The sequence below is a fragment of the Microcebus murinus genome, chromosome X (genome assembly GCF_040939455.1).
Source record: "Microcebus murinus isolate Inina chromosome X, M.murinus_Inina_mat1.0, whole genome shotgun sequence".
Lineage (NCBI taxonomy): Eukaryota > Metazoa > Chordata > Mammalia > Primates > Cheirogaleidae > Microcebus > Microcebus murinus.
In genome coordinates this window covers 96,570,238-96,586,247 of record NC_134136.1, presented here as the reverse complement: position 1 = coordinate 96,586,247, position 16,010 = coordinate 96,570,238, and the positions used below count along the sequence as shown (strand labels likewise).

Genomic DNA, 16,010 nt, shown 5'->3' with positions numbered 1-16,010 from the left:
TGTTGAGATCCCACTTTGAAGCACATGAAGGACACAGATCAATCATAAAGATTCAAAAGCTATCAAGTAATTTGCACAACCCAAAAGCCTATTAAAGGAAATTGAGAGTCCTATGCCAGACATACATCCTATGTAAATGTAAGAGAAGAACTCTTACCATAAGTTGGGGTGCTTTCTCGTCTTCCTTGACTACTTGATCTTCCTTTTTCATATTCATAGCAATATAAGACAGTATCTTCTTCAACAATATTAAACCTCTTTCGATATTCCTGATCCAGAAATGAATTTGGTGACTCAGATCCCTTATGCACTGGCTTGCCTACCATATGTCCTCTGAGGTCTTCACAAGGAAGGTTTCCTTTTTCATCCCTAACAAAGGGTTAGAGTAAAGGAGAAGGACATAGGAAAGTGTTAGGATCGTAAAATGGTAGAGGGTCAAAAATACTATTAACATTCTTCCCATACAATGTATGTTCTGATCTTTCCAAACTTTCTTTGAGGTTTATAGGGTAATTTTTAATTATTCTTGTTTGCCAAAAACCAAAAACGACTTGCCTCAATGTCATACAGCTAATAACTGACAGAGCTAGAAATGAGCCATGGATCTTCTAACTTCTGCTCTAGTCCACTTTTTATTGTACCAAGTCATACAAAGATAATTAGCATATAAGTTGCTTTTAGTGTTCAAGACAGTAGGTATAATGCTAACAATGTTAACCATATCCTTTTTTTTCTGCCAGTTTACCTAATTGATTCTCAGTAAAAATTCGTATTGCTCAAAAACAAAGATGTGTTTAAGAACTACCATAAAGGGCACTGTGGCCTTAGGAAATAAATTAGCACTATATAAACTGTTATTGTAAGAATTTCAAACAGCATGTTATTAATTTAAAATCAATCTTAATTAAAATAATTATTCTCAGTATTCCTATTCTATGTATCTTATTTAAGAGCAAAAAGATACATTCATACAACTCATTTTAAATTAATATATCAAACTTGTGGAGAGAAGGTAAATAAATTGTATAAATTATGGAGTTTAAGAATGAAACTTAAGGTGATGGCAAGGTGATTATTTTCTTCTATAGGATTCTAAGAGAAAAATCTCGAAAAATTTATGATATCCCCCAAATCTATTACTCACACATAGGTGATTGGGCACGTAATGGGCGGTATTTTGACAGAAATAGTCCCTTTAGAATTGGTTAAATTGAATCCTGTTTGTTCTATGAAACATTTCATTGATTAGCTATGAAACTTTTGTTAGAAAAGCTTGTCTTCTAGAATGTGACTATAAATGTAAATGTAATTTCTTCATCTGTGGATCATTAGTTATATTTCTTCCAATATTTAATTGTTTCCAGTTACCCTAAATAGTAGCATGAATAAATGCTTTCACACCAGGAAAAATTTAATCTTATGTTGAGTAATAAGACTAAAAAAAATCTTAAATTTATAAACTGAATTATAATAAGACAGATAAAGAGAACAAATTTTTAATTGCGCCCCATTACGTACTGTAAAATGGATATGAGCTTATACAAGTGATGTCAATTCTAAAATATGAGTCTTAGTCCAGCAAAAACAGGTATTTCTGTGTCTGTGTACAAAAGTTTAGGTTTGTCCAAATGTAGAGAACTATATTCTCAGTATTTGAAATATGTATAAAGTAGTAAATAACATTCTCAAGACTAACTGAATCAGCCAAGTTGTCTTTATCTATTTAACTCATCACAAGGTAAGGTTGCCATTTGCATTGCCATTTACTCTTTTATTTTCTAATATAAAAGTACTGCTCATTACCAAGATATAACTATGTAGCCAGTTCTTAGGCAACATGAAGGAAATAAATATAAAATCAAGCCAGAATTTTATTTTCAGCTAGCTGAAAACTTTTCCTGAATAAATTGGTACTTTTTGTTACTGTTAGCCCACTATCAAAAAGAAATTCACACTGCAATTAGCTTGGAAACAACCCTAACAAATTCGTGGTAGTGGAGTAGGTTATGCCTGTCTCTAAATGGGCAGACTGCTCTATGAGGCTTGTGACATGAATGTTAATGTAGCTGAGATCAGAGGGTGATTTAACTGTATTTATATACCATGCTACATTCATATGGACATTTCTTGGGGCAGAAAATTGGAAGGGTTAGTATTTGCTACTCTATAATAATATGAAGGAGGAGCCTTATATCAGCAGGGAAGATTTGTTAAACACGTCTATACTGAACATATTCAAATACGATATTTTGAATTGAGGAAAGTACAAAGCAAAAACAAACTTTTCAGTAGAATGAAGTGATACAAGTATTACGTGTATAAATGTGTGTGTATGTGTATGTTTATGTATGTATTCATGTCATGAGTCCCTGAAGAACTCAATGCATTAATTCATTCTGCTGTAAAGATTTTGTTACCTTTCTTAGTGTTAAACATTTATACACATATATAATAAATCTATACGTTTGCTCTAGAAAGGATTTAAGGAAACATTAAAAGAGCATCGCTTTAGTGAACTTCCCTTATATTTAATGGCACACAGTAGAGTTAATAAGAGAAATCAGTACTTAAACTTCATAGTTCAAAGACCTACAAATTCTTCATTTTTCTCACAGGAAAAGAAATTTGGTTAAGTATAAAAATGTACTATTAATACATATTATGATAATGAAACTGTATAGTCATAGACATATAAAACAATATCAACCAAATTTCACTTACTTCACATACATGTGTTGTGCTCTTTTAGAGAAAAAGGAACTTTTGTAATCACTTTTGTTTTCTGGAATAAGTGTGTTCAAAGAATTTTAATCACATAAAAAATTCTATCTAACTTGACAACCATTTTTGAGTCTTTGTATTCTTTTAAGGTGAAAGCTTTTTATTATTTACAATTCAAATTAAACATATAATTTATATATGTTCATTTACTATCAAAATGCCTAATTCTGTATAAACAAAGTTTTTTTTTTTAATGTGAAGAAAAAGAAATGTTCAGAAGAGTTAAAGTAGGTCAACCACATTCATCCTCAAAATGAGAAAATGGAAAAAAAAGTGTCAAGGCTGTATCTATAAAAAGAATGACAACTGTAAACAGTTTTATGACTATAACTTCAAGTCAAACCTGAAAATACAGATAATTTGAATAAGGCTATGGTACAAAGGGGCTTTGATGCATGGATTATATTGACTGCTATATCAAAAGATTATATGACTGGGTGACTAATAATTTGATTCAAAATGTATTTAGAATATTCTGATAAATTATATACTGACCAACTAAGAATCAATTACAGTGAGATAGTAAACACTAATTATGATTATGAATTTTACTGAAAAATTTGAAGATTTCAAGCAATACTGACAAAAAAAGGACCACTATGTTGACATTTCAACCTCTCACATAATCTAGTATTTTTAAATAGCATGTTCAAGCTTTTTATTGCCTTCAATATACTGCCTTAATAATAACTTCTCCATGCTCTGAGGACAGAACTTTTGTCCTTTTTAAGTATACTCTTCTGTACTCTTTTACTCTTTTGTCCTCTTAAATGTATTTTAAGTAATTTTTGTCTAGGAGAGACTTTATAACAAGTTCCTCCCTACCCCAAAAAACATTAAAAAACTACAGAGATTTGATAAAAATAATCTTTTGATGTTTATCTATACATGTAGCTATCTGAAGAATCAGGCCTCTTAAAATAATCATTTGTACCAAAATAAAAATCTTTCAAATTAAAATAAAAACAAACCATAAAAGAGATGCTTCCTATTTGGAATACACACGCTTTCATTGCTCCTCATGCAAGAGTATTTAGAAGGTCTGACACTGTCTTAATGAAATTAAAATGCAACTTGTATTTTAATAGGATTTTGGATGGATTTGTACATCTAATTGTAAACTGAACATAAAACTGTAAATTATATATTAGAAAGATTTATGAAATTCCAGCTTAGTAAATTATATCTTATAAACCATGTTCCCATAGCTGCATTTAATTCTCAAAAATAAGAACTAAAATATACATAAAACTGACTTATTACTAGATGACAACATAGCATTTATAGATATGCCATATTGACATGCAGCATTTAGATCACATAATGTCAGTAACCATCACGTATAATAGAATATATACTTCTAGAACACGAGGTGTACCAAAGAATAATGAAAATTAATTAACGCAAGGAATTCAGTTCTTTTATATACTGAAGAAACTTAATTATGGCTTGAAAACAACAGATCTTAAATTATTGTTTTTGAATGACTGCAGAACTAATTTAAAAACTGAATCAAATTCTTTGTGATTGGTATTAATTGTCTCCATTTAGTGCTGGCCCTTTTCCATAATTTTTGTATTTCACGAGGCTGGATATCAGAATGCCTTTGGGCAGAATGCGTTATGGCATAAAGCTGTATTCTTCCACACCTGCCAGGAGTTTCAAATAATCTGGAAATAAAATAGATATATAGCCTCAAGAAATCTAGAAAATAGACTTTAAAGGCAATTCATTCCCTTGTAACCTCTCTCTACTTCCTAAAAGAAACATTAATGAATGAATGAAGGAAGATAGATACATAAATATTAGGGGGGAAAAAACTAATCTCCCTCCTCCTCATCATCTAAAAGTATCTTCCTTATCACCTACATTTAAGAAAGCATAAAAATTATCTATAACTTCCCCTTTTTAAAAAAAAAGTAGTATATGAAATGTTTTGAAATAACCTGAGATTTCCTGAGGATTCTTAGCTAAAAAGCTTGACTTATTCTTTTTTTTTTTTTAATTCCTTTATTTTATTTTATTTTTTTTTCCATTTTCAGTTGGCCAATTAACGTTTTTTTTTATTTTTTTTTTATTTTTAGTAGAGACGGGGTCTCGGCTCTTGCTCAGGCTGGTCTTGAACTTCTGAGCTCCAACGATCCACCCGCCTCGGCCTCCCAGAGAGCTAGGATTACAGGCGTGAGCCACAGCGCCCGGCCTCTTCTTTACTTATTAAAATAATCCTAGTTGTTATTTAATATTACTTTCCTATTCTTTTGTATTATGTGAAATAATGGGTGTAAGGTACTTAATGTACAGTATGTGTTTAATGCAAGTTAGTTATTATTATTACCCAAAGTGCATTCTCTATAATGGGAATAATTTCCCAGAATATGTTCAGAACTGAGAAAATATTCAAGATGTTCCTTGAGAATTGACTTCACAGTTTACATGCTGTTAGGTTAGTCTTTGGCTAAAAGCTGCCCGGAACAACATGATGGTTAGTTTTATACCTGGGAATATATGGTTCTGCAGGAGGAGGGGGAATGTAGAGATCTTGGAGGGCAGAACTGTCTCTTTTGGTGGGTGTACTGATGGTGCTGGAAGGCGTTGCAACGCTGCTTGTGGGACTTCTAGGTATAAGAGGCTGGTTAAAATGAAAAAGAAAATACATACGCACACAAACAACACAAAAAACAACAACAACAATGACACATAGTTATCATTTTAAAATTCTCTATTTCTGCAAAATTTTTGAACTTGGCTGAAAACAAGAAGCATGTCATTTAGCATGTGGATGGATATTCCTTTGAGTCTCCAAAACCAAATAATATATTACATTAGAGGTTTCCACTTAGTTCCCAACTTACCTTCTTCTATGGTCTAACCACCTAAAAGCTATTTATAAGGCAATACCATGCAGTGTTTCATAATGGGAAGATTTATTGCACAGTCAGAAACTTATTTAAATTAAATTAACTGTCAGAATCCCACCTTTGAAAGAAAGATAATGAAGAGTAACTCTCAAATTAGCTCACTCACATCCTGACTGCTATATGTGAAAGCTATTTCAGATCTCCCAAAAAAGACACATCATACTCTTAGGTTAGTAAAATGTTACAGATTCTCAGAAAAGGTTACAAAAATGGGAGTATAAAAGGGCAAATATGAGAGAGTATTTTCTAGGAAAATGTACTTTTTTTCCATCAATACAAACATAGTTAACTGTCTTAAAGCCATTTGATGGTACAACTACAAAAGTATGGTAATTAATGTAACACAATCATTTCACCTTTCATAGCCACACACATTTATCTATAGTTTAAAATAATCTTTTGCTGCATATCTATAGTCCTCATTTTCATGCCTGTATTTAAATATTAAATAGGAGGGGCTTTTTAAAAAGTTAAGATAATGTATATACTGAATTAAGTAGTACATCAGGATGCATTAACTTAAGAGCACTCCCAATTCCAAGCTGCACAGCATTTGAAAATAATCTAATAGTTTAAGAAATTATCCTAAAGTGAAATAAAATTCACAAATTTTTATATTTATCTTACAGATCTTATTGATTAGCTATGCATACAATTAACATATTTAAAAGAAGAACTTTAGAGCAATTGCAAACACAAAAATAATGATCACAAAATGAACTGTATCTTCACATGATGAGATGTCATTTTAGCCAATATGAAAACACTTTTAGCATATTTATATAGACCCACAGTTCTATTACTTTAATACGCATTGCTGGATGCTCGAAAATGGCATATAACAACTATTTTATATTGTGACAATACTTTTGTACAGATAAACAAAATTTGTTCAAAAAGCCAAGCATAAATACAATGGATAGTACAATGTAGGTCACAGGGGTAGGCTACATAATTTAGAACTCAGTTCATGGTTTTGATTTTCCTTGTTACACAGCTCACCTTAATAGCTTGAAATTGTACAACCTGCCAAAATGATGGTTAAGTTTTAATCTATGTGAAATAGAAATTAAAGAAAGAGAGAGAAAGGGAGAGAGACTGATAATGTATTTTGGGTCTCTACCCCATCTTACATGATTTTTTAAAAGGTCAGAAGTTTTACATGCTAATTGAGGAATTTTAAGATATTATGAAAGTATGTAGTAAAGACTACCATGTTTATGCTAAATTTGGGATAGTGTCCAGTTAAACTATACCTGTCTTTTAGGAACAAAACTCTTGGCAATGGGAAATCCTGAGATTACATAAGTTAAGAGGAGTCACCTGTACTGATGAACACCATGAAGCCTGAAAAATAAAGAACTGTTTTCTTTCTAAGGACGTATTTCATGCTTATACAACAGATCCTTGATTGATAGAGTCAATGATACATATATATAGTCATTGTAATGTGACTCTTTATAATTGTTTTCCTCTCTGACAGGACATCTTGGTTTTAAATGTAGATGACACTAAACAATAAGTCTGACCAAAATTTCATCATTATAAAATGTAATAAAGAAAACATTCATTGAACAGCATATTAGTTTCCAATCCTTTTAGACAGACACATCATGAGAGAAAAACTAATATTCAGTATGCTTTTTAAATGCTCTAATTGCTTTCTTAATTTAAAATATCCTAACACTGCAAATAAACTTAAAACCAAGTTCTAGAACCATAAGCTTTTAAACATAATCTAACTTAAATTTTATTGTCTTTCCTCTCTTTTAGGGTCACTATTTCTATTTTGAGGACTTTTCTCCCTTACTTTTATTATCTAAAGAACTAAAGATAATGTTTCCTGGTTAATACCTAACCCTTTCCTTCCCAAATAAAAAGGAAGGAAGGAGAAAGCAGTAGTAGTAGTCAACGGTTACAAATATATTTTAAATATACCTTAAGTGTGAGGTAAGGACCAAGAGGATATTTTATTCTGTCTGGACTATTACTAGGATTGTCTACCTATGGTACTTTTACCTTTCCCCTTCCAGGAAATTTAAATATTAGCCACATCAAGTTCCTTCAAATTGCTATTTCTCTAGGTTTCTATTTTTAGGGGAGTTACTATTAATATCATCAGTTAATGTGATTAGCTAAATTAGTACATACACAGAGGAAAAAGACTCTTAAATATGCTGAAATAGATAACAGGTTCGATTTTGCCAAGTTGGTTCAATTAATTGAACTGTTTGAAGAAAAACAATTTAATCTTTCAGAGAAAAAAGGAATTAGTCAATCCTGTTGTTTAACTCAATTGGCTTATTATTTTATTGACAAATCATAGAAAATATTTCAACTGGTTTATCAGGCACATATTATCTGGCTTATCAGTATGCCTTATACAAAGTAAAGTTCTGTAAATATTCAATATATTCAGTATATTTCTGTCTACTAACTGTGCAATTTTTATCAAGCTAATACAAGCTAAAAAGTAAACATTCTTTTTGAGAATCACAATAAAAAACAACTAAGACATTAAGCAATGGAAAAGTAAAATTCAGTAAAGTAGAAGCTTCACGGGAAAATGAAAATAGTTACTTAACCCAAAAGGAGGCCTCTGTGAAAATTTAAAATTATCATCTCTTAAACATTTTTCTAACTTTGGACAAGAATTGAAAGAATGAAAAATTACATGACTAAAAGAATGAAAAAGGCATTAAGTAACGTTAGAAAGACAGGTAAAATTTGACTAAATCAAGCACAGAATGATACAATTAGTTAAAATTAGCAGAAAGAAATTCCTAACAACTGACATTAAAAATACACCTGCCACCAATAGCCACTTAACTGTGTGAAAATACGCAAAAAGTAACAAATTTAGCTTCTCTCAAAAACAACAGTTCCATTCAAATTCAAATTTTAATAGGCATAATCCTTAGAGTGACAAAAATCTAACTATGAAAATATAATAATGCAAAAAGATAGCCTTTCTTATCCTAGCAACATTTACTTCTAATCATTTGTAACAGTTTAAGAAAAGCTGTGATCATCCACTATAAAGAATTTTCAATTTAAGAAAGGAAGTAGAATTAAAGGGTGATATTATTTTCATTTATCACTTTGACATTTTGATCTCTTATATTAGTAAAATTCATATGGGAAGAGAATTCAGAAGTATCAATACTTATGGATAAAATGGATAGAATACAAGGGTATTACTTTAGAATTACATTTTGTTATTTAAGCATGAAGCTTCAGTATAACTTGATCCACTGTGGTATATAATCAAGTATGACATAAATCTATTTTGAATCCCATCCAAAAGGGTTTATTTCCTAGAATGACCTTGCCATATCATTTAGCTTTCATTTCAATGGTACTTGTGACATAAAGCTATCCTTCCACATAATCAGTGAGGCTCTGACAGGGAAGACACATTTGCATATATGTTGTTACTTTTATAAAACAAATCTATGATAGGTTTTTGGGGGAACTGGTATGCATCTCTTAAAATGCCCAAATCCTAAATAAAATAATCATATATGTCTCTTCAAACATACATTTATAACCTTAGGTCAATTAATGATAACTTACTACTGTCAACAGGAGTCAGAAATCTTATAGATTAAACTTACACATACATTTTTCATAGTGTCAGTGTGAACATATACATACTTAAAATTGTGCTTGAAAATATGACATGGCACAAATCTTCCTCTTAATCATGAGTGATGACTTTAGCAATAATATCCTACTCATCTAGTTTAAACATCATTAGAAGACTGTGATTGTTGTAAAAGAAAAGTTTTTGCTTCTGTAAGGACTCACTAAAATCTCACTTTAAATATTCTGAGGGGCCAGGCATGGTGACTCATTCCTGTAATCCCAGGTACTCAGGAGGCTAAGGCAGGAGGATCACTTGAGCCCAGGAGTTTGAGGCTGCAGTGAACTATGATCATGCAACTGCACTCCAGCCTGGGTGACAGAGTGAGATGCTGTCTCTTAAAAGTAAAAATCCTCTGAGGGCTCAGGCCTTTTGTGTGCCCCCTCCCCCCCATTTTAACATCTCTAAGGTAACTGAGCACATCTGGAAGGTATTGGTGTACCTCTGCAACCTCTATAGTCTTAAAGACTATGAGAAAAACTTCTATACTTAAGAAACTACATTTGACATTAAAGTTTTACTCGAAACATTTTACATTTTAACATCTCTTGGCAAGTGTATCTTAATTTAGTTTTCCCTCTGTCTAGTAAATGACCCAGCTTTGATAGAGCTATAAAAGTCTTAAATGAAGCCAATGACATAAAGACAGCTCCAAGGTTAAAGATTAAAACAGTGCATTACCCATTACGTAGTTAGCTTTAAAATTCACTAATGCCAAGATCACATAGAACTTGCTTTGCTTTCCTGGGGGAAAATACCCACTGAAATACAAAGGATTACATCAAGTATAAAACCTGGCCATTTATTTTATTCACTCTTGGGAATAAGCACAGACTCAAATGGATTACAATACCCCCATTATTCTAGCACAGAACATTCACAAAAGTCCTTACTCAGTTCAAACACATTCTTATTATAATTCCCAACACTAGTACCAGAACATTGTTTTTATATTAACAACTAAACACATGCTCCAGAGAATTTTTTTTTCTGAATTTTGGATTGGCAAGAATTTACATACAATCTTGTAGGTTTCTTGACCATATAAAGAAGGTTAGATCTAATGTGGAAAATTGGGCATACTTTTTCCTGGCCAGGCTTTTCTTAAGTGGTAAATTATTTGTAAAGAACTTAAGCAAGGGATATGTATATGTTCAAAATTCTCCCACTTTCAGTTGTTTCATTTTTTTCTAGAATCCAAATTTATAAATACAAAGGGTTTGAGTCTTGTTTAATAAGCACATAATTTTTCCTTTTTCTATCAGACTACAAGAAAACAAACATTTTTTCCGACCTTGGATTTGATCAGGAAACCATGTACACCTAAGTTAAAAAATACGCATATATGTGCATAAAAATATGTATGTAGTTATACAGTATATAATAAAGACTTCAGAGTCACACTACAAAATGGCTTTTTCCACAGAATCATGAAATTTTGCACATTATATTGAAGCTAACACTAGTGTATTCAATCCTGTATTGTCTGGTCTTATGGACATATTAAATTGCAACATTAAAAGTGGACTTCTGCTTTTTCAAATTACAGTAAACATTATTTCTGGGATATTTACCAAAGAAAGAATGGGTAATTGTTACATTATAGGTGATTATTTGTAGTCAGTGTTAACATTTTGAAAGCATTTGGCTCAAATAACACAAATGTGACTTAGATCCTTTAACTGATTTGCTTAAACATTGGTGATCTAAAATTTGCTAAGACAATTGCTTATAGCTATTTACTAATTTGAGCACGTAAAACATAGAATTGTTCTTGCCTCCCAGTCAGCACAATTTTTAGTTAAAAATTTATTTTCTTCTCTAGTGTCATACCTAATTTTAGTTCTGTTCTTTTTAAAACATGTTTACAAAACAAAACTCTTGGAAACATATAAACTTTCTGCAATTAATTTTTTTCAGTCACACCAACCTATAACTTGGATATGGAAATTAATTTTATTGTTACTTATGTGTTTTGATTTTTCCAGAATGACTTTAACCACTCATATCTATATGTATTTGAAATATAATATAATCGGCATTCTCCAGTTGTTACATCAGTTAGTAGACAAAAATTGACTGCTATGACTATTTTCTATTTCTTTTTCTTCTCATTTATTTAAATATCCTGTAAAATGGCATCAAAATAATGCTAAACAGTAAAATTTAAGTGGAAAAGCACAAATCACACAAGTAACTATGGCATTGATGTAAGAGATTTATGGATTAGAATACAGTTTAGGAACATAATTTTAATGATACAACTTGATGTTATTTTATATAAAAATGTCTTAAATGATATCTAAATCATTATGGTGAATTCCAACATTAATTTTAGTGATCATTTCTGAGATACATTCTCACCAAAAATCTGGGTTCTTAAATGTTTTTGAAAATCACTGATTCTCAGTGATGACTTCAAAGAACATTCTTGGCAATGTCCAGCTAATTCTCCCATACATCTAAGAAGAAAATGACACCAAGGATGCATGCTCGTGGCCTACACATATTAATTTAAAACCACAAACATCTAAAAATACACCTTGAGGTTTCTTCACAGTTTCCTGAGATTTTTTTTCATTGAATTAGAAGAACTTGACCATAAGAAATCACCATGCTTACCAAAATCCAGGAAATTAGTAGAGGTGACACTAAGGAGATGTAAAAAACAGCTCTCATAAAGCAAGCAATCCCTGGTTTGCTTTCTTAGAATAAAAGATTCTATCCAGGTAAGACATTTCTAGTTTTCATTAACAGGTACAGATGACAACAGAATTCAATCTTCCAGACATTATTATTAAATCTGCTTTGTAGTATTTGACTAAGAGAGCTTTAAGTCCTTCAGTTCTATTGTAAAATGTTTGAGAAATAACGAATTTATCAAAAGAACTGCCAAATTCACGAAATGTACTAATGAAATTTCTCTGTGAACATGAAGTTGAATTGTATGCTTTTGTTTATTTGGTTATAATTTCATGAATGAGTTTCAAAAGGAAATCCAAATCAAAATTAATCATTGTAGTTATGTAATATTAGAAGTCACTATCCCTTTAAATATTTTTAGAAATAGAACTTCTACTTTAATTAAAACCTGAGTTATTCTTTAAAAATCTTCTGCCTTAGGGTAGATAAGGTTGCTTTATTTGGGTCGCTAATAACTATTTCCTTGTTAGTTTAAAAAAATCATTATTCCTTATGTTAGGATAAAGTTGTTTATATAAAAGATAGTATCTATCTCTATGCTACACAAACTTGGTTATATTTCATCTGAAAATGCTAGCAGGTAAATAAAACTTGGTATAGTACAAGTAAAACATGAATAGACATATTGAGTTAAATAAATGCCATCGATTCTTTCCTTTTGTATCTTCTATTTTAAATAACTGCTAGTAGACTACTGGTATACCCTATGAAAAAAGAAATAACCTAATGTCCAGTTATTCAAGATTGAATGCTAAAGATTTATATTGAGGTGAGTTAATGGGCATTTGGGCTCCAACATATTTGTACACATACCTGAAGCAAGAATACTACTGTACTATCTTATTAGAATGGCACTTGTGTCTACACAGAGGATTGCTGCTACATTTAGCACTTATGTTTTACATCTGACGTCATTTTTTAGGTGCTAGAAAGAAAATATGATCTCAAATTAAGTCATTAAAGAATCCAAAACCACTGTCACAATCTTCTTATCTTACTATTTCTTTGATTTCCCCCCTCTGGAAGCAGTCTACCTTCAACCTCCAGATCCTGGTACCCTGAAGTCCTGTGTATCTTTTTTGTGTCTAAATCCATAATCTATAAAAATTCTGACCAGATAGTTTTCATTATGCTTATGGGTGTCTTTGAATTTTAGTACAGGCCAAAACCTTAGTATCAGGAAAGAATCCTGTAATGGTACAATTTCAGGTCTTCAAAATAGTTTGCAGGGAGATTTGGCAGTGTTGTTGTTTGGTGATATGGTATGTTAGAGGACTTAGCCATGGAACTTATTCCTAAGACTTTATTTTAGCACCACTAGACAGTATTATAATTCACATCAATACTCTTCCTTCTGGTCTGTAAAAAGCCAACCACTGAAGAAGCAATTTTCAAAAATGTTAAAAGCAGTTTCCCCCCCTATTTATCTATAGGTGGTTGACTTTAGGTAATACTTTTTAGGTGAACCAAATTTAGTTGAAATAACAGATTTACAAAAATGTCAATATATATAAGCACTTAAGTAATGCTGATTTCCTTTTTTTCCAGATTTTGGCATTCTGAAAAAGTAAATTTACAAATATATGCAACACGGCTAAACAAGCAATGAGGAACAAATATAATTAGTGATCCAATGAGGCACATATCTTGGCATTTAGGAACAGACCTAGAAACAGTGCCTTAAAAGTCTACTATAAATATAGGGTAGGGAATGATGTAATTTTTAGAATCTTTGTTCTCTAGCTTTGAATACATATACCAAATGTATGTGTAACAAAGATGCTGGTCTTTCAATTTTTTCAGCATTTAATATAAAAATGATTCTTACTAGGTACTGCCATTACCTTAATTCTCCAGTTCGTGCTTGTGGAAAGGAATATAACAGGGGAACAAATTATCAATTTATTTGCTAGAGATATTCCCTCAAACAGCGTGCATGGATCAACAAGAAACTAGGGTCTTTTTGGTGTTCAATGCGAAATTTGAGTGACTGAAGATGAGTGATTAAATTTTACTGCACATACACATAGAAATAAACCTAATAGCTGAAAGTGCAGGACTCTTCTTCAGAGTTCCCACCCCCTCAGACTTTGGAGAAGGATCTTTGGGGAAGCCATGTCAACAGGAAACTCTAAAGTGGAACAACAAAGCAATTTATGAAGCAATGAGAAAAAAATGATATGATGGGAGAGTCTGATTTGCTCATCTATATCTTAGATAATGAGGCAAACAGTGACCTCGGAACTGTAATGAGCATCAAATATCTGCGATAATAAACATATATTGCAAATCAAAGGCATTTGGACATATTAATACAGTTTTATATATATTCATCTGAAAAATAGAAAGATTCACATAAAAATTTTAAAGACCTTAATGTTGGAACACGTTATGTGTTTTTATATGATTAACGTATAATGCCAACTCTCAGGCCAGTAAGTAGTAAAGTTTAAACAATGAGAAATCATCATAACCTATAAGGCTATTAATATGTAATGGAGAATTTACATATTAGGAAAAAAAATCTATGACTGATAAAAGGTACTAACATAGAGCTTAATAACAATTTACATAGCAGTGACAACAATGCATTATATATACTGCTTTTCTTTTTAATCAGAACAATGGGTAATGTTCTAGCACGATGGGCAATTAAAATTTTGTTTAAAAATTAGACTTCTAAGAAAAGGTAACAGTCTCCTATTTTTTAAAAATGTAAGTTTTGTGAAGGGCAAAAATTTCTATGATGTGTTTAAAGATCATATCCTGACTGAAATGGAAGAAAATATATTACTTCCTTGCCTTTCATCAATCAGAATCACATTTTATAACTTTCTAGATAACTCTTAATAAATATAAGTTATCAACATCCAGAGTAATATTTTAGAGTGATGTTTGATGCTGAAGAAAAATATAAAAATTCTGATACAACAATTTCTCTATTTTTGCTACCCTACAAGGTGGAAAGAGAAAAATGACCAGTCAGGAGAAATGTACTAGGAACATTTTAGTTACTAATCTAAAATTTCATTTTCCTATTTATAAGTTATTATTACTATCTTATGACCTGATTTAAAACAATTCTATAAACTATCATTTAGCTTCTTCCAGAAGTGCATATAACTTATAAAATAGAAGATGGTATCACAAAAATGAAACATCTTATTTTCATTTCTATCTATATTTTGGCATGAAATAACTTGTGACTTTTTAGAATTATGTTTTAAATGTTTATAAATTAAGGTAGAGTTCTTATTCATTTGGGCTTTAGTTTCTCTCTCAGATTTTATCACAATTAAGCCTATTAGGATAAGCTGTGAAGAGATCATTTCACAAACAAATTTTCAAAAGCATACAAGATTAATCCATATGCTGCTGAGATGAGGCACAATAAAGAAGCATTACTGAGATAATCTATGGCTAAAATGATGGTGTATGACTTATGATTAAGCTTCATTACCTGCAGAGCAAGGGGCTTCCATCTCATATTTTTCAGTAAAGCTGGTGCTGAGGTAAGCATGCTCTGAGGTCGCTTTTTCAAAGTTAAGATAACACCACTCGGGTCCTCTCGTAGTGCATTCACCAAATTTTTCAACTGCCACCCCACCTGGTAACCAGCAAAATCATTACAATAAAATTGAGGTACAGTATTCAATGATTTAATGTTTTCCCCCTTTAATAAGATTAGTAAAAAAAATCACATAATTGGTGTACCATCCTGTCAATTTTCAGGAGATATATACTCAAGAGAGAAATTTTATCTTTGAATTGATAAACCATGTTATGCATTAGTCCATATCATTATGAGACAACATAATGGACATTTACCATGTCAAAGCAGAGACTAAAAAGGTATCCTACCAATGGAGTAATTTAGAAGGTAAAGAAATTATGTCACCATTAATGTTGCTCAGCTGCTAGGTCTAGATCCACAACCTCTGTTCACAAGTACAATTTAAAAA

At 31.2% G+C, this 16,010-nt stretch overlaps 1 protein-coding gene across 6 annotated transcripts in view; it reads right to left on the bottom strand.

Moving 5' to 3' along the window:
- CNKSR2 (connector enhancer of kinase suppressor of Ras 2) overlaps nt 1-16,010 on the bottom strand; it is a 268,980-nt gene that overhangs the window by 115,683 nt on the left and 137,287 nt on the right. For 4 of the 6 annotated variants that reach the window (XR_012916031.1, XM_012784628.3, XM_012784627.3 and 1 more), the window contains exons 9-11: nt 15,509-15,655; nt 5,277-5,410; nt 158-369 (exon numbers count right to left, since the gene is read on the bottom strand). Coding sequence is in view for 5 of the 6 variants with exons in the window: in XM_012784628.3 (XP_012640082.1) it covers nt 158-369; nt 5,277-5,410; nt 15,509-15,655 (493 nt within the window). In the remaining variant the exon portion in view is untranslated. The remainder of the gene's footprint in view (nt 1-157; nt 370-5,276; nt 5,411-15,508; nt 15,656-16,010) is intronic. The other 2 variants (XM_020285003.2, XM_020285002.2) reach the window with 1 other exon arrangement.